General features: G+C 28.6%; 4 protein-coding genes across 9 annotated transcripts; 2 read left to right on the top strand and 2 right to left on the bottom strand.

The window, feature by feature from the left end:
* Window positions 1-20: 20 nt before the first annotated feature.
* LOC106787654 (NADH dehydrogenase [ubiquinone] complex I, assembly factor 7) lies at window positions 21-1,840 on the bottom strand. The gene is made up of 6 exons (XM_014750210.1): window positions 1,789-1,840; window positions 1,367-1,721; window positions 1,187-1,294; window positions 831-1,118; window positions 623-739; window positions 21-539 (listed from the first exon to the last, which is right to left on the bottom strand). Exons 2-6 carry the CDS (start codon window positions 1,688-1,690, stop codon window positions 36-38), a joined length of 1,341 nt encoding a protein of 446 aa, XP_014605696.1. The 5' UTR covers window positions 1,691-1,721; window positions 1,789-1,840; the 3' UTR covers window positions 21-35.
* Window positions 1,841-1,879: 39 nt separating this feature from the next.
* On the top strand, window positions 1,880-10,789 carry LOC106787650 (endoribonuclease Dcr-1). Of its 5 annotated transcripts, none has more exons than XM_014750201.1 (24): window positions 1,880-1,921; window positions 2,025-2,185; window positions 2,298-2,413; window positions 2,536-2,689; window positions 2,879-3,174; window positions 3,289-3,651; window positions 3,738-3,892; window positions 4,296-4,459; window positions 4,563-4,746; window positions 4,839-5,017; window positions 5,267-5,418; window positions 5,498-5,639; window positions 5,734-5,964; window positions 6,034-6,213; window positions 6,274-6,487; window positions 6,622-6,803; window positions 6,957-7,135; window positions 7,224-7,477; window positions 7,546-8,693; window positions 8,799-9,374; window positions 9,461-9,692; window positions 9,769-9,989; window positions 10,092-10,257; window positions 10,342-10,783. In XM_014750201.1, exons 2-24 carry the CDS (start codon window positions 2,126-2,128, stop codon window positions 10,581-10,583), a joined length of 5,790 nt encoding a protein of 1,929 aa, XP_014605687.1. In that variant the 5' UTR covers window positions 1,880-1,921; window positions 2,025-2,125; the 3' UTR covers window positions 10,584-10,783. The 5 variants fall into 5 exon arrangements, with proteins under 5 accessions (XP_014605687.1, XP_014605689.1, XP_014605688.1 ...); XM_014750203.1 differs by lacking the exon at window positions 1,880-1,921 and having other exon boundaries at window positions 2,103-2,185; window positions 8,799-9,189; window positions 9,268-9,374; XM_014750202.1 differs by lacking the exon at window positions 1,880-1,921 and having other exon boundaries at window positions 2,103-2,185; window positions 4,296-4,414.
* Window positions 10,790-10,875: 86 nt separating this feature from the next.
* LOC106787655 (threonine aspartase 1) lies at window positions 10,876-13,504 on the top strand. Of its 2 annotated transcripts, XM_014750211.1 has the most exons (9): window positions 10,876-11,104; window positions 11,199-11,266; window positions 11,361-11,632; window positions 11,712-11,791; window positions 11,949-12,016; window positions 12,080-12,196; window positions 12,389-12,569; window positions 12,662-12,813; window positions 12,899-13,504. In XM_014750211.1, the coding sequence occupies exons 1-9, from the start codon at window positions 11,065-11,067 to the stop codon at window positions 12,971-12,973; spliced, it is 1,053 nt and encodes a 350-aa protein (XP_014605697.1). In that variant the 5' UTR covers window positions 10,876-11,064; the 3' UTR covers window positions 12,974-13,504. The 2 variants fall into 2 exon arrangements, with proteins under 2 accessions (XP_014605697.1, XP_014605699.1); XM_014750213.1 differs by lacking the exon at window positions 12,899-13,504 and having other exon boundaries at window positions 12,645-12,754.
* Window positions 13,505-13,608: 104 nt separating this feature from the next.
* On the bottom strand, window positions 13,609-17,271 carry LOC106787653 (ero1-like protein). Its single transcript, XM_014750209.1, has 8 exons — window positions 16,633-17,271; window positions 16,172-16,375; window positions 15,940-16,097; window positions 15,694-15,879; window positions 15,576-15,622; window positions 15,139-15,487; window positions 14,764-15,057; window positions 13,609-14,690 (listed from the first exon to the last, which is right to left on the bottom strand). The coding sequence occupies exons 1-8, from the start codon at window positions 16,768-16,770 to the stop codon at window positions 14,639-14,641; spliced, it is 1,428 nt and encodes a 475-aa protein (XP_014605695.1). The 5' UTR covers window positions 16,771-17,271; the 3' UTR covers window positions 13,609-14,638.
* Window positions 17,272-17,973: the final 702 nt, after the last annotated feature.

Below are 17,973 nucleotides of genomic sequence, written 5' to 3'. Positions count from 1 at the left end.
ATGGTTTCAAAAATTTGTTCTTAATTTTGTTAATGCTAATTTTTATTTTCTTTTTTAAATCCATCGACTTTCCATTTGTCTATGTATTTACTTAAAACGTAAGGAAATAGCGACAATACTTTAAAACGTTCTCCCATTTTATCAGCATCCATTATCATGTGATATCCTGACAATATATGTTCTTTTTGAACATCGGTTGAGTTCTTTAAAATCATTTCTAATCTTAGATCGATTCCAAGATTTTTCAAAAATGTTCTCTGACTTATTGGACCAAAAGATATTACTTTGTTATCTTTTAGTGCAATTTTTTTAATCAATGAAAAATCAACATCCGCAGTTAAGTCAGCCGAACCAGGATTTAGTAAGGGATCATGCAATTTGTGCTTTTGGAAAGCACGGAAGGTATCTGTTTTATCAGCTACATGACCATAATCAATAATTAAAGCAAAACCTCCATATTCCATCAAAAATGACGATATATAATCTATTATAACTATACTTTGAGGGCTTATTTCAACGTGATCTCTCGATTCATCCTCCTGAAATATAATTGGTTTCATGTAATTCATATATATTATATCAATAAAATAAATTATATATATAAGTATAAATGAAAATATACGGATATATAAACTTTAGCTGCAGGAGTCAACCCTTTGGATAATACGTAACGAAATTTCTCTTCTTCTATTCCTGGAATCACGTCCACTAAGACTTCACTCCAGCCTTGATCTGTTTTCTAAAATTTGATTGCAACAACCATATGCAGTGAATCGATGCAAGTAAGAACAAAAAGTGAAACACTTTTTATATTTCTACATTTCAAGTACCTGAAACTTATGTATTGGTAGCGCATCAAAAAATTCATGTGCAAGAAATATACTGAACTTTTTAGGAATATCCGTAACCGAATAATACCAATATATTTCTATGCCGTCTTCTGTAATACCTTTTTTATAATGACCTATAGAATTTTCTTTAGTTTGTGTCTTAGAATCTGCAAGATTAATTTCTTCTATATGTGTACATAAATTTTGTGCTTGAATTTTAGATAAAGCTGGACTGATTTCTACTAAATGTATAGATATTTTGTTAAGAAATTTTAACTTTTTAAATACCTATAAAATATAACATTTGTTAATTAATAGTAAGAATTATTTTGTAAGATTATAACTAACATATGTACCCGTAAAACATCTTGTATCAATGTTCCCTTTCCTGGACCTAACTCGATGAGCTGAAAGGGATCTTTAGAAATTTTAATCCATTCGTTAATAATCCAAACAGCTATTATCTACAAAATATTACATAATTATATAATAATGAATATCAAGAAAAAAGAAATAATTTAATTTCAATTACACACTTCTCCAAACAGTTGAGATATTTCTGGAGAAGTTATGAAATCTCCTTTAAGACCGAAAACATCTTTTGTCATGTAATAACCGACATTAGGATGAGTTAAAATTTCTTTCATATATTCTGCTACGGACAATGGTCCGCAAGTCATCATTTTAGAATACAATTGACGATACAAAGGTGATTTCTTATTCTTAACATTAGAAGAATTTTCAGACGAGTAATAATATTTTGTTAAATTTATCACGGATCTAAGATTTTGTTTCATTAATATATTAGTTAATCCATGATTTAAAAGTACTCTGGTAAATACACGTAGAATTTGTGTCATCTTTGTATTATCGTTGTAAGTATTTTTTTTTCTATAATAACAAAAATTAATAATTATAAGCTACGGTTATAACCTAACAAGTTTGTATATATACCGACACTGTAGTCGCATGGTGGGAATACTGTTCTCCTCCTTGGTTCCCCTATTGCACTTATAGTTTATACTTTGTCTGTACGTGTCGTTGAAATCGTACATGCTTTAAATTAATAGGAGTGAGCATTTATAAATTCAGTGAGTACTCATTATAATCGTATACTTTAAGAAATAGTATATGTTTTTTTCTATAGTGTATCGTGTCCTTGATCCTAGCCTAATTTAAAATTTTAAACTGAAGATCAACGACTAATATAAAAGATCGTTTAAAATAAACGATCAGAAAAGCTAGAAAGAAGAGAAATACTTTCTACTATATTTAAGAAAATAACTTTAGATTCCATGGCATTTCCAGTGAATGATCCAATTCATATCAAATCCTATACTCCTCGAGAGTACCAAGTGAGTTTTACTTAAATATTTTCTTATCTATGATATGTAATACATTGCATTTTATCAAATTATAATAAGAAGATAATTTTGTATTTCTTTCTTTTTCTTTTTAAATATTTAGGTAGAAATCTTTTATAAAGGTAAACGAGACAATGTTATCTTTTGCTTGGAAAGTAATTATGATCAGATTTTTATTGCTTTAAAATTAGTGCAAGAATATGCTACGAATAACAGGAGGTAAATCGCTTCAAATGAATTAAATGCTTCAAAGAGAGAGAGAGAGAGAGAGAAAGAAAATATTTATTAGATTGAAACCGTATAAAATTCAAAACAGATAATTTATGCTTTTTTTTATCTAGCTTTGGTGGAAGTAGGAGAAAATACATAATTTATATGATATTAGATAAAGAAAGATGTCGTCTGCGAACTATATATATCAATCAGTTTACAGATATCAAAGCATTATTCTGTGACGAATGTACAAATTTACGAAAAGAAGTCCCAAATTACACGGTAAATTATAGATTTTATAGACATTTTATTATTTTGATAGATACTTACGAAGTGTCTGAGGTTTCTCCAGCCAAATGATGCCAGCGTATTCTATAAAAAAAAATAAGAAAAATATATTATTAAAACATAAGTCATTTAAAGCTTATTTACATCGTATAACAATATAATTATAATATATTTTAATTTTAGGTATTAATAGGATCTCCTAAAGTATGCTTGTCTCTATTTAAAAGAAAAATACTCGTTGGTTATGATGTATGTCTACTCATAATTGATAACTGCCATAAATTCATAAAAGATAAAACTGTTGGTGCTATTATAAGAAAATTTTCATATGGTATAAATGCTCCTAGAATAATTGGTATAGCCGTACCTTTATATAATTTAACACTAGAACCAGGAAGGCTCGGAGTAGAGATATATAGAGCGGAAAAAGCTTTCGGATGTAAACTACAATCAAATTGTGAAATAATATCAATACTCAGGTAAAATAATTTAGATGACTAATAAATTATGAATAATAGATTATTTGTGTACATATATAATATTTATATACATATACTATCTATTTCTTTATTTGTATATATACCTGCTAATAGGTATTGTCCTAAACCTAAAGAATATCTGATAGAATATGCGAAAGGAAAGCAGGATGAACTGTCTAAACTAATGGAACAATGTGTAAAAGATGCTAGAGATTTTTTAGAAGACCATCGCTTTGATCCATCTGAAATTTATGCAGACTCATTTCTCGAGGAAATTAAAAAAATACCTAATCCCACAATCACACCATGCCACTTAATAAGTGAGTTTTTATTTATATTAAAAACTCTTGGAACATGGTGTGCAGATCGTGCAGCATTTTTTCTTTTATTACTAATAGAAAAGTTAAAACTTAATACTCCTTACGAAAGGAGTTTTCTTCTCTTAAATTTAATGACAACAACTTTTACTAAAATAAGGTAAAAATATTATACAATATATCAATTAAATTCCACGATATATCATCTTGATGAATAAAATAATTAATTTGCGTTATTAATTACAGAGCTATTTTTCAATACGAATTCGAACATTATGAGGATGAAGATAAGGCATATAAACTTAGTTGTCCGAAAATTCATCGAATTTTAGATGTATTAAAAATATACACTCCGTTTTATTCCAAATATAAAGATATTATAGATACAATGCGGATTACCGGTAAAAACATATTCCATGATTTAATTGAATATTATTATTTAACACTTTGACTGCCACGCTGAAATCACATGTTTTACTAAGGACGCCACGGTAATATTTTTATTATTCAAAGCATATAATGGCAAAATAATAATAAATTGGTGATATAAGATAACATTTTTAATTGCTCAATGGGACACTTTTTATCTCAAAGTATATTCTTATTAGCAGTAATGTTCAAAATACACTAAGTGCAAATTTTCATTTAGCTTTTACAATTGTAAGTAGCTCAAACGCTTTAGTTACCAATGGCCACTGTGGCATCATTAGAAAAACCATGGCTGGTCATATATGATCAATGTGGCAGTTAAAGTATTTAACATTTTATTACATACATTATTTGTTTTACGTAATCGAAAAATAGTTCCTAAGGAAATTACTGAAGGAAAAAAAAAAGCCGATGATTTCCGTAGAAGAACATATAGAACGCATCGATATCTTCGTGGAATCATGGATCCTGATTTACTATGCGGAATTATATTTGTAAATAAAGCATTTACTGCTAAAGTTTTATCATCTTTTCTAAATGTATGCTTATGAAAACAAATACTATGTTCTATATCGCAAGGATAAATAACGTAAAAACAAAATAAAATATGATTTTCTTTTTTTAATATTTCATGTTTTATAGGAAGTATCTAAATATGATGAGAGGTTTAGTTTTATCTCTTGTCTTCATGTGATCGAAAATAATTCTGATGATTTTGGTTATTTTCAAGATGTAGATATACAACAGAAAAAGCAAGAAGAAGTTCTCAAAAAATTTAGAATGCACGAATGTAATTTATTAGTATCAACTAAGATTTTAGAAGAAGGTTCGTATCTAGATCTTAATTAAATTAACTTAAATTATTTCTTTGACAATACATTTAAAGGAAATATACCAAGTTGAATATAATTTTTAAAGGTATTGATATACCAAAATGTAATTTGGTACTGAGATACGACTTTCCAAAAGAGTATCAATCTTACGTGCAATGTAAGACCAAAGCCAAAGCTTTGGATCCGATACATGTATTATTGTTACCGAAAATAATATCAGCTAGTCGTATTTGGAAATTTTCTCTATTTGGTGCTACAGAAAAGGTATTTAAAAAACAATAAAATCTATTTATTTTATATAATGCTTAAACCAATTAAAGTATAATATTTAAATTTCTATTTATGTTTAAAATTGAAAATATTAATGAGAAAAAACTGTTTCTTATATATTATTTATTAATAATTACATCTATATATACCACACACCGTTTAAATATCAATCTTTAAGACAATTCATTCCAATGCCAATACAAATTTAAAGTTTTAATGAAAGAGCATCAATGCGTTTTGTAGTTATTATTATCAAAAACTGAAAGCTTTGAGCCAACTGAGGAAGAAGAACGTGAAGCAGATATGTATGCTGATATGATACCACATTTTCAGCCACTTGATACGCCTGATGCAGCTAAAGTCACTTTCAATTCGGCTATTTCATTAATAAACAAGTAATTTATTTGTGCAGTGACTTATTTCATTATATTTTAGTATTATCAAAGCAATGTTTAAGGACATTTCTGTTTCTAGATATTGCGCAAAATTACCCAGTGATACTTTCACAAGATTAACACCAGAATGGTTTATTAATCCTGTAACACAACAAAATTCAACATATTATACATGTAGTTTACGATTGCCTATAAATTCACCACTGAAATACGTTATTACAGTATGTAATATTTATTTTCATGTAGATTTATAAATAGTACCTTAACAAATATTTTTATTCAATATACAATACATATTGATTTATTTCAATTTAGTCTTATCCAATGCCTAATAGAGCTATGGCTAGACGTATGGCTGCATTACAATTTTGTATTGAATTGCATAGAAAAGATGAAATAGATGATAATTTATTACCTATCGGAAAAGAAAATTTTAAAGCCAAACCCGAAGATGCCGAGTTACCTGCTTTGCCAGATGAAGATGAATTAAATGAGATAGAAGCTCGACCTGGTACAACTAAACGTAGGCAATATTACGACAAAAAGGTATTGCTTTGATAATTTCAAATCAATTCTTATCAAATATATACAACAATATTAAATTATATATTGCAGACAGCAAAGGTATTAACAGAGTGCAGACCAGTAGCTGGTATTCCATCATATCTATATCATGTAAACATGGTACTAAATTGTCCTTTACCAGAAGAACAAAATACAAGAGGACGTAAAATATATCCTCCGGAAGAATCCTCTATAGGTTTTGGTATTCTCACGCTTAAAAAAATACCGAAGGTAATAATTTCAATGCAAATATTATTAATCCAAACTAATATTATCTGTATCTTATTTCAGTTATGCCCATTTCCTATTTATACAAGATCCGGTGAAGTTCACGTTAATTTAAAATTATCTAAAAAGACTATAGTTTTAACTGACATTCAAATAGAAAGAATAGCTACATTTCTTCAGTACACTTTCACAAATGTGTTAAGATTGCAAAAATATTTAATGCTCTTTGATATGGATGTTTCAGAAAATTCTTATATTATTGTACCAATTAAATTAGGTAAATGCATGAAATATCTTTTTCATTACCTTGTAAATCAAAATATGTCAATTCGGTTTGCAATATCAAATTTAATAGCCAAAATTACACTTCTCTGTTCAAAATAACAAATAATTAAATCTATGTAATTACAGTTGCTAAACATAAAGATTCCGATATTAATATTGATTGGGATTTTTTGGAGTGTATTTATAATAATCGAAATACATTTCCTACCGAAGTACCTGAAGAAAATAGAAAGGAATTCACATTTGATTCGTCAAAATATAATGATGCTGTAATCATGCCATGGTACAGAAGTCAAGATCAACCACAGGTATATATTATCAATCTAAACAAATATATAATAAATACAATAGGTGATCGATAAACAAACATTATTTTTGAATGGATTATGCTTGTTAACTAATCAATCACCCACTGTGTTTATTGTAAATAGATACTTAAATTAATATTTCTATCATTTTAGTATTTTTATGTTGCTGAAATTTGTACTAATTTAAATCCAAAATCTTCATTTCCTGGTGATGATTACAGTAGTTTTGAAGAATATTATCTAGAGAAATATAATGTACAAATACAAAATTTAGATCAACCTTTATTAGATGTAGACCATACGTCTGCTAGATTAAATTTTTTAACTCCCAGGTAAATGTTCTTTTCATAATTTAACTATACAGCGCGTTTGTATGATAAGTAATCAATTTTTTTCAATTATTTTTAAAACATATTTCAGATATGTAAATCGTAAAGGTGTAGCATTGCCGACAAGTAGTGAAGAAACAAAACGAGCGAAAAGAGAAAATTTAGAACAAAAACAAATTCTTGTACCTGAATTATGCGCAATTCATCCATTTCCAGCTTCTTTGTGGAGACAAGCAGTTTGTTTACCATGTATTTTATATAGAATTAATGCATTATTACTTGCCGATCAAATACGTTGTGAAGTTGCACAAATGATTAATTTAGGAAAAGCTAATTTGAATCCAGGTATGTATATAATTAACAAATATCATTTTTTTGTCTATGTAGCATAATCATGCAATATTGCTTTATAGATTTTGAATGGTCACCGCTAAACTTTGGATGGAGTTTGGCAGAAGTATTAAAAAAATCGAAAGAAGCTGAGAAAGATAAACAATCTTATGCATCTACAAGCAAGTATGTACAAAAGAAGGAGACTGATAGTACAGAAATCAGTGAAATGGAAGAACTAGAGATTGATCCTCCTAGTCTTATGAATTCTGATAAAAATGATGATACAGCACCAAAAACTGATTCAAAAGAGGGTGAAATGGAAATTGGTGTTTGGTCAAATGACATGGTTACAGATGATATGAAATCTATTACATTATGCGAAAGTGAAAAGGTGGCATCGGTAGGAAAAATAATTACATGGGATATTTTGGAGTTGCAGCTTGGTCATCCTGAATCTGCACAGAAAGCCGATTCAATAAGCGATACTGCTAGTATTGTGTCTGATAGTTCCGAGAACGAAAGTAAAGGATTAAGAATTTCTTATATGAGTCCAAATACAGCCGAAGCTGTGGAGGATCCGGAACAAATACAAATACGAGAGAGGAATAGAAAAATGTTGGCAGCGTTAGAAAAAGAAGATCATGTATATATGGACCAATATTGGATATATGTCGAGGGAAGCGGTGAAGGTTTACTTTGGAAGCACACAGAAGAACTTTACAAGGAGGCGATAAACATTCGAGGAATATTGCTGAGATCTGATTTTTTCATCCCTATGAGAAAACCAACTAAAGTCAGTAGAAAACACGAAAAACACGAAACTGAAGTCAGTAGAGAACGCAAGTGTTTATCACAGGAAGTTAAAAAAGAATCTTATAAACACAAGAATTACATAGAAAATATTGTAGAGAGGTTTAATAATGAAATATTAATTAAAGATTACGTCAAGCCACCAATGAAGAAGGAAGTTAATAAAGTAAAAAGAACGTATTTCAAAAATAATGATCTTTTTAGTTTTGATTGTCAACCAGAATTGAAGGATCACCCAGGACCAAGTCCTAGTTTAATTTTACAAGCTTTAACTATGTCTAATGCTAATGATGGAATCAATTTAGAACGTTTAGAGACTATCGGTGATTCTTTTCTCAAGTATGCAATAACAACATATTTATATTGTACCTATGAGAATATTCATGAAGGCAAACTTAGCCATTTACGATCGAAACATGTAAAATATTATTTCAACATTGATATATATACATATATATATATACATATATATTTATATAAATTTGGCTTTATTTTTTATTAATATTTTATATATATTTTTCAGGTTAGCAATTTAAATTTGTATAGATTAGGAAAGAAAAAAGAATTAGGTGAAAATATGATAGCTACAAAATTTGAGCCACACGACAATTGGTTACCACCTTGTTATTATGTTCCAAAAGAGTTCGAAAATGCTTTAATTGATTCAGGTTTACCCTCTGTTGTGTGGTACCAACCCAGCAGTCCAACTACAGAGCATCCAAAGTCACTTGAAATATCTGATTTAGTTAAAGAAATGGAAGAAAAACTTGTTATTAGACAAAATGAACTATATAAAACTGATAAGAAAAAGAAAAAAAACCTAGATAATTTGCAACATTACATGCCATACAATTTAATTACACAGCACAGTATTCCAGATAAAAGTATCGCTGATTGCGTAGAAGCATTGATCGGTGCGTATTTAATTGCATGTGGTCCAAGAGGTGCTCTTTTGTTCATGACTTGGTTAGGAATTCATGTTTTACCATCAGAAGAAATTTGCGTCATACAAAAAAACAAACCGAAAGATGATTTCCAGCCAGGAACTACGCCTTATGAGAAAAAAATTAATAAATATGGTCAAACCACTTGGGTACGAGTAAGTATAAAATTTAGAAAATGAAATAATTTCTAATAAACTTTATTAAATTATATTTCACACATAAATTTTTTTATATCTAATAGACTAAATATGGGAAACTAGAAGAACCGCAAAATCTATTAAATACTTACATTCCTAATCTGGAGACTGAATTAAAAATGATGCTCGATGGATATGATGAATTAGAAAAAAGTATAGGATATAAGTTCAACAATGCTAGCTATCTTTTACAAGCATTCACACATGCATCTTATCAACTAAACAATTTAACAGATTGTTATCAACGTTTAGAATTCCTTGGAGATGCTGTTTTAGGTATTTATTTATTTTAAACAGTATTTAATAACAATATATGTATAAAATAGTGTAAATATCTTCATCATTTTTTTAGATTATTTAATAACAAGACATTTGTATGAGGATGCTCGACAACATTCACCGGGTGCTTTAACAGATTTAAGATCAGCATTGGTAAACAATACAATATTTGCTTCGTTGGCCGTTCGATGTGGATTCCATAAATATTTTCGTCATCTCTCACCTGGTTTAAATATCGTTATTAACCGCTTTGTAAGAATTCAAGAAGCGAATGGACATTCTATTAGTGAAGAGGTTTATACATATGTGTTTTTAATACTTAAAATCAAAATTAATTATAATATAATTTTACTTATATATTTATCATTTATACAATATGTTTTTTCACGCAAATAGTATTACTTAATTGGAGGAGCTCAGTTTGAAGAAGCCGAAGATATCGAAGTGCCAAAAGCTTTAGGTGATGTTTTTGAATCTTTAGCTGGTGCAATTTATTTGGATAGTGGTATGTCTCTTGATGCTGTTTGGAGCGTTTATTATAAAATAATGAAATCAGAAATTGGTAAGTCACTTTATTATATTTCTTTTAGAGAGAGAAAGAAAAAGTTAACGCGAATTTTACAATGTTTTTCTTTTTTTTCCTTAGAATTATTCAGTATAAATGTTCCTAAATCTCCAATTAGAGAATTGTTAGAATTAGAACCAGAAACAGCCAAATTCGGCAATCCAGAAAAATTGGCTGATGGGCGCAGAGTGAGAGTATCAGTGGATGTTATTAATAAAGGTGTCTTTAAAGGAATCGGAAGAAATTATAGAATTGCCAAATGTACAGCAGCTAAGTGTGCTCTAAAACAATTAAAAAAGGTTTCTTCGAAGGCAAAATTTTGATGTCATTTATAATAGTAAATAAAAAATGTGTATTTGATTAAAATTAAATCAATTCAAAAAGCTTTAATATATGTATATATAAATGAAGATCAAAAAGATTGATTTTGTAAGTGTATTTTTTTTATTCGTTCTACACACATATATGTACATAAATAATTTATATTTCGAAATATATATAATTAGTAATGCAATAAATACAATTTAAATTATGTATCTAAATTAACATGCATTAATGAACCAGCACTTTTCGTAAATTCAGCTTCTGATTGGTTAACTGTAATTTGAATGTAAATGGCGGAAGCAGTACCAAAGAATATGTAAATAGTAATAAGTTTTTTGGTTGGTAGACATGTAAAATTTGTTTAATATTCTTTATGTGATTTTGTGAATATTTGTTGAAATTATTTACGTCTGATGTGAATTAGAATCGTAATAGATTAGAAAAATAGAAACTAAGAAAACTGATACAGTGATTTATGCAATGAATAATGTTAATCATGGATTTATTGCTGTCCACGTTGGTAGGTTATTTACTTGTTATTGTTTTTATATAGTGAATGAACGAATTTTGATATCATACAAAAAACTAATATTTTTTATTATATGTAAATATAGGTGCAGGACAGCATTCTGATTCTACTAAAGACAAATATCAAAAGTTATGTCGGGATGCTTGTAAAATAGTAAGTTTCTTTTTAAATTCTACATTTACAAATTTGTATTAATCCCTTACTGATTTTCTTATATATATCTAAATCATGAAAATAAATATTTTAGGGTATCGAAAATATTAAATCTGGTGGTAGTGCCCTAGATGCAGTGGTCGATGCTACAATTGTGTTAGAAGATTCACCTCTGACAAATGCTGGATTTGGTTCTAACCTTACAGTTAATGGAACGGTAGAATGTGATGCCAGTGTAATGGACGGTACTAATTTGCAGTTTGGTGCAATAGGTGCGGTTAGTGGTATAAAAAATCCGGTCTTTCTTGCTAAGCGTTTATGCGAACAACAGTCAAAAAAAATTGGATATGGAAGAATTCCACCGAGGTAGATTTAAAAAAATCTCGTATTCATATTTATTAATCAATATATTTATTTACAATTATTTGAATTATTTTTTTATTAGCTTTTTGGTCGGACATGGAGCGCATACATGGGCACAAGAAATGGGTATACAAATATTATCTCCTGACCAATTAATATCAAGTACGTGTAAATAAATAGGTACAGTGGGTGATCGGTTAACAAACATAATTCATTCAAAGACAATATTCTAACTGTTCATTAATCGATCATTCAGTGTATTATCATATCGGTATAAATTATATTATTTTTTATTCACAATGTATTTATCCATTTGTAGAGAAAGCAGAAAAAATATACAAGCATTATAAAAGACAAGTAGAAAATAGTGATAATGAAGTTCATAAGGTATTGATAACTAATACTGTAACAACAAATTACTCATTTTAAGATTTTGTCTTATATTTGCAGTATGCTAAAAGACGAATGGATACAGTTGGGGCAATATGTGTAGATAAAAATGGGAATATAGCATCGGCTTGTTCTAGCGGTGGTATTATTTTAAAATACCCAGGAAGAGTGGGTCAAGTATGTAATTGATAATTGATATTTATACTAATTTTATATCCATTTTCAACAATTTCATTTAATTTTTGATATATTCTCTCTTTCTCAATCACTCATTCTTTTTTAATCAATTCGTTAAATTTGCAATTTTCATTTGTCAGGAGATTATATTACATATTTTACCATTTTAGCTCTTAGCCTAATTCTTTTTAGGCTGGAGTATGGGGATGTGGTACTTGGGCGTGTAAGGATAAGTATTCAGTCGGTACAAGTACATCAGGTTGCGGGGAACATCTCATTCGTACTACGCTTGCTAGATCAATAGCAGAAGCAATTGTAAATACATCCTGTCCAACAACTAGCTTGCATCAAGCTATGAAAATTAATTTTATAGGTTGAAACTTTGATCAAACATATATTCATTTGTTTTTTTGTTTTTTTTTTTTTACTAACGTTAATAATTTAAAAGAATTTGATTATTTTTAGAATCTAGATTCTTAAATGGAATCGAAAAGAAATTAGGTGGAGTTATTGCAATTCGTTATTCACCTCAGGAAAAACTCGGAGATTTTCTTTGGAGTTATTCTACCAATTCAATGATCATAGGCTATATGAATTCTAATGAACGAACATCAATAGTAATACATTAAAAAAAAAGAATATTCTTTTCTTCAGAAAATGTGTGTTAATAGTTATATATAACACATAAATGTTTTATTTTAGAGTCATATGTCAGTTTTACCTACAATTGAAGTTGGAAAAAAGGCTGTGGTCGAAGGGGTCTGTTTTCGAATGTAAACAATTGAAATTGAAATTAAAACATAAGGATACAACATAAAACTTTTATCAAATCAGGGAAACAAATGAAAAGAACAATTATTAGTTATCAACTTATTATATTATTCAATAAAATTTGTATTTTTATTTGAAAATACATTTTGTATAGCATTTATTAATTAATTAATTTGTTTATGTGTAAAGCATGTGATTAAAGTAAGATATGGTGCTGTTATTTATCGGCTGGAAGTAAACTAAAGGACTGCTCTCGGAAATTCTTATTGCCTATAGCCATAGCAGAGTTCAAGATGGCCGAAACTGACATTAGTGGTAATTAGTCTCTTATTAAAATACTATTGCAAATACTGTCAGACAAATTAGCTGCGCTTCATTCGATTCAAATTTAATTTTCTTTTATTATTTATTATGTGTGATCGTGCTAAATTATAAATAATATCCTTTTTATGTTCAATTAATTTTTAAACTGGTATTTTTGGGTAATTATTTAGAAGTGTTTTATTTATTTAACTCTTCCATTACTAGCGGCTCGTATAGAAATCATATTATGCAAGCTCTTCCATAAAGGATTAAGCAAGAACTTTTTATATATTTGACGATATAATTATGATGCTTTACTACAGGTTTCCTTACATTAGCTCGGCTAATTTACATTTTCTATAATAATTATCCGATACAATAATGTACTAGGATCACGATCATAATCGCATTAAGTCGTTGTATAAGTTAGAAACAATAATCATTGAAAGGTACTTTTATAATTGACTTTACTGAAGGACATAGAAGCAGTTTCAAAAGGAAGATGATATAATACGCTAATGTTCTTAATATATATATATATATCGTAAATATTCATTATTTAGATATAAAAATGATCAAGAAAAGGTATAAAATGTAGATACATAATACTTCCAAGAAATCTGTACGTTTGTACAGATTTACAGAATTAGAATATTATTTATTAATTTTTAATAAATATAAATGTATTTTATTTTTCAAAAAAAAGTATTTTGTACATATTTCCAAAGCCAATGAAGGTGCTTGCGTGTCTTATATTAGTTCTCCACTTCAATAATGAAAATGTCTGTTACAAATCTTGGTCATTTTTTTTATCTAACTTAATTAGCTATTTGAAAATAGTATGTTATAAAAAACTTGCTAACGTAATTGTCATCTTAGAACTTGTTTTTATAAGTATGGAAAGGTTCTTCTGAATAATTCATTCATTGGGATGAATTGTAAAGGAAATTATTACAGAAATATATGTCAGAATAGATATTTATCACAGACGGAGTTAAGGTTTAAAATGAAATCGCAGTGAAATTAATTTTATGAATAAATATTGCAATGATAATCGCATAAATATTTATACGTGTTTGCTTTTTATAAAATTGTATAGAAATATCGAGCAATTAAATAATTGTATTTTTAACCATTCGTTTTCTTGTTACCAATATAAGATTAACGTGAAATTATTTATATATCAAAATTTAAATAATTTTCATTGCGATTTCATATTAAATGTTAATAAAGATATGAGCATGAGAAACGTAATTATAACAATTCATAAATCCTACAATATATAGTTATTCCTATGGAAAGCTAATTAAATTAATGTGATGTGTCTTGTCATAGTATTTGAAAAGTCATTACCTACTTGTTGCTATGCTATCTCATCATTTGTCGAAATTTATCCAGTTCAAATATACTTTCTGATAATCTGAAAAAAATGGTATCCATGAAATATTATAGTATATCAGTTTTATACAAGATACCGCATTTATAAATCTTACCTTCCAAATCCGTTAATAAGAGCTACAATTTCACTTCTTTCCAAAAAAAATTGTTTTCTACTAAAATTATGTAGCGTTGATTCCCATTTATCAAATTTGCCAGAGAAAAGAATTTTTAATGCAGTTCCTAAACCTTGTATTTGCAATTTACCCCAGAGTTTACATTTATCGCATCCGACACAATCCATTATGCGAGAAATATTTCTAAAGTGTTGTCTAAATTCTTCTTTTAATATCTGTGCATGAGCACCTCCAGAAAACATGACTGTTTCATTAAAATGTTCAGGAAACGATCTGAAATGATACACGTACAATGATATCATTTATTTTAATAAATTTTGTAAAAAGTAAATGCTATGTTTAGAATATACTAACTTAACAGTTTGTAGAACGTCGTTAATAGCTAGACGTGTATCTTTATCGTCAACTTCATTGCCAGTATAATATTCTTCTCTTTCTAAATAAGGTGCAGCCTTTGCTAAAGCCCTTAGTTCAAGTAAATATATGAAATATAAATTTTTTAACCAATTAGGTCCTTCATCACCAGTTGTTTCAGGGGAAAATCGTCTTTGCAATTCTCCTAGATTAGGGCCCCATTTTGCACCTGATACAGCAGTCAAGCCATCTCCCGAAGATAATAAATATTTTGAACATAAGTGAATGTTAATACTTGCATGTAATCCTGATATAACACGATAGAATACTCTCTTTTCTAAACACATTCCTGTGATACATACAATAAGTTAAGTAGATATTCAAGTACAAATATTATATATAAAATTCAATGCATATTAAATTATTGATAAACATACCATTTATTTTAGACGATTGTATAAAATTATGAGGAGAATTTTTAGGTCTGGAACAAACATATAAAAGAAATAATAAGCTAATTGAAATTCTATCAAAGAAATAAGATTATCATAGTACCTAAAACAATTTTCCATATAAATACTTCGCCATATTCTATGAGCGCTTGGTCCTTTATATCCTGTATATCGTTCCGGATTAAGTAAAAGATCGACATATTCACCAGGACTGGATTCTTTCACGCAGAAATTATCTTGAGCATCGTCGTATTGTTGCCAACGCTCAAATTCTTTATAATTTTCAGAGCTAAAAACAATAGCATTTTCTCATTTATCTTGAATATTGGTAATTATTTATTTTTATTACCTGATAGTAGTATTGAGATAACCCAATTCCATGTTATGATCTCTTGCATTTTGATTACAATTTGCTAATTGTGTGGATAATTTATATTTGTCAGCAGGGCTTTCATTGAAATGTAAATTTCTAGGAACTTCTCCTTTCAATCCTTCCGGAATATCATCCTACGACAAACAAGAGGATAACATTTTGTTATCTGTATTAAAATGATAAATCAAATAGAATAGAAATATCTTACATCATGACAAGGTTGTATATGACAATAACGTATAGCGCATTTACTGTCATCCGCCCAAAAAGGACACTGTTGCTTCAGATTAACTTTGTAAAATCTAAAGTAATCCTTCAATAGAAGACTTTGCAATCTAGGATATATCTTTACATTGTTAAAATAATCCACTGTATCTACATTACAGCTACAATCATCGATTGATCCCTTTAACTGAAACAAACATTATAATAATGATAATGATGATATTGTTGAATATACAACATGCAAGACGTAACAGAAAAACATGTAAAAAAACAGAATAAAACTGAAAAAAAATAAAAGATCATGTACAAAATGTTCCTGATAGTTATACAAGTATGTAAAAGGTTATAAATTTGGTATCTTTAAAGTTGCATCATTATAACAACAAATTCGTAATAATTAATTCAAATACAGATAGACTTTATTTTAATATATAATTTATTTACCTTGCAGAAACACTGATCGTCCGTTTGTGCATTGGTTCCAAAATAATTACCATGCACCCTGGTATTAGAAAAATTCGTTAGAACAATTAGAAAGAGAAAGATTGTGGAAAACATCGTTCGCATTGAAAAATTCAACATCAATCCTATTATACTATATAAGTTGAGGAACAAACTGACGTGTCCCTTTACAAGTTCTTTTCTTTTCTCTTCCTTCCTTTCACATTGGAGAAAAATGACGACGACGACAAAGATTAACGATTATCGGTTGATCTTTGAAACTATCTGTTAGGAAATCGTGACTTTCATTCGGACGGGATGTCTACGTGACTTTTAACAGCAAAGAGAAACGATTTAACGGGACACACAAGTTCTTAGTCGAACACGCCGCGAATCTGTCAACTACGAATGCGATGTCAAAGCACGCCGATTAATCGCGCGCTGTCAAAGAAAGAAAGAAAGAGAGAGAGAGAGAGAGAAAGAGAGACAAATGACCGATAACGATGCAAAAAGAGTAGCAAAAGTGGTGGGAGGTCGACGATGCAAGTCATCAGAGTAGGGGAAAAGGGGCGTACACAATTCAAGAAGGTCAACACGATTAATGCACCGAAACGATCGATTTTAATCGATATACTCCTCCTTCTATCGTTTATTTTTCTAATTCTTTTTAGACATATATATCTTTTTTCAAGCTCATTGTCAGTCACAATCTTTAAGGAGTATGTAATATTTTTAATAAATTTTTATTCATTAAAAAATGATGACGTGTAAATGCAATATATATATATATATATATATATATATGCAAATAAATAGAAAAATACGATCACGTTATTACCCCCACCACTTTTTGATCGATTTGTGTTACACGTGGTCGTACTCTATCCGTTGATTTCTCTTGCTCGAGTATTTCTCCTCACATATAAGTTCTTACTATCTCGAACTGTGATACATTAATATATACTTATCAAATATTTTTCATTGGACTTTTGAAACTTCTTTTCTATTGAATAATTCTTTCGCTTCTTCTTTTGGAATTTGCATATTGAAAGCATACAAGAAATTGATGATGTGTGTACATTTTAAGTATGTATTTATTATGGCTAGAAGGTGGTAAAGTCAGATTAAATATGTATCTAGTGTGATGCTTGCCAATAATCATTTTGTATATCTAAATATACAAAATACCAACTGTTTCAGTTTAATTTTTGGAAAGAAAAAGAGAGAATTTTTCAATAATTACTGAAAATGAATAACGCACATGCTATCACACGATCGTGCCAATTGGGTATATCGCAGTATCATTACAACCAAGGCCATTAATATTTAATTTTTGATATCACG

The sequence above is a fragment of the Polistes canadensis genome, unplaced genomic scaffold (genome assembly GCF_001313835.1).
Source record: "Polistes canadensis isolate GaletaPanama2010 unplaced genomic scaffold, ASM131383v1 scaffold_109, whole genome shotgun sequence".
NCBI lineage: Eukaryota > Metazoa > Arthropoda > Insecta > Hymenoptera > Vespidae > Polistes > Polistes canadensis.
The sequence above is the reverse complement of the archived record's forward strand: the minus strand, read 5'-3'. Positions and strand labels throughout refer to the sequence as shown.

What these genes read in the sequence shown, in the direction of transcription:
- LOC106787654 (XM_014750210.1), bottom strand. Translation starts at nt 1,690, where the DNA reads ATGACACAAATTCTACGTGTATTTACCAGAGTACTTTTAAATCATGGA. An exon ending in TGATACAAGATGTTTTACGG is followed by an intron (nt 1,119 to 1,186) that starts GTACATATGTTA and finishes TATATTTTATAG; the next exon opens with GTATTTAAAAAGTTAAAATT. An exon ending in TACCAATACATAAGTTTCAG is followed by an intron (nt 740 to 830) that starts GTACTTGAAATG and finishes ATCAAATTTTAG; the next exon opens with AAAACAGATCAAGGCTGGAG.
- LOC106787650 (XM_014750201.1), top strand. Translation starts at nt 2,126, where the DNA reads ATGGCATTTCCAGTGAATGATCCAATTCATATCAAATCCTATACTCCT. An exon ending in TTTTATCATCTTTTCTAAAT is followed by an intron (nt 4,460 to 4,562) that starts GTATGCTTATGA and finishes CATGTTTTATAG; the next exon opens with GAAGTATCTAAATATGATGA. An exon ending in GGCAATATTACGACAAAAAG is followed by an intron (nt 5,965 to 6,033) that starts GTATTGCTTTGA and finishes TATATATTGCAG; the next exon opens with ACAGCAAAGGTATTAACAGA.
- LOC106787655 (XM_014750211.1), top strand. Translation starts at nt 11,065, where the DNA reads ATGAATAATGTTAATCATGGATTTATTGCTGTCCACGTTG. An exon ending in ATTTATTGCTGTCCACGTTG is followed by an intron (nt 11,105 to 11,198) that starts GTAGGTTATTTA and finishes ATGTAAATATAG; the next exon opens with GTGCAGGACAGCATTCTGAT. An exon ending in ACCCAGGAAGAGTGGGTCAA is followed by an intron (nt 12,197 to 12,388) that starts GTATGTAATTGA and finishes AATTCTTTTTAG; the next exon opens with GCTGGAGTATGGGGATGTGG.
- LOC106787653 (XM_014750209.1), bottom strand. Translation starts at nt 16,770, where the DNA reads ATGTTGAATTTTTCAATGCGAACGATGTTTTCCACAATCTTTCTCTTT. An exon ending in ATATACAACCTTGTCATGAT is followed by an intron (nt 16,098 to 16,171) that starts GTAAGATATTTC and finishes TGTTTGTCGTAG; the next exon opens with GATGATATTCCGGAAGGATT. An exon ending in ACAATCGTCTAAAATAAATG is followed by an intron (nt 15,488 to 15,575) that starts GTATGTTTATCA and finishes TATGTATCACAG; the next exon opens with GAATGTGTTTAGAAAAGAGA.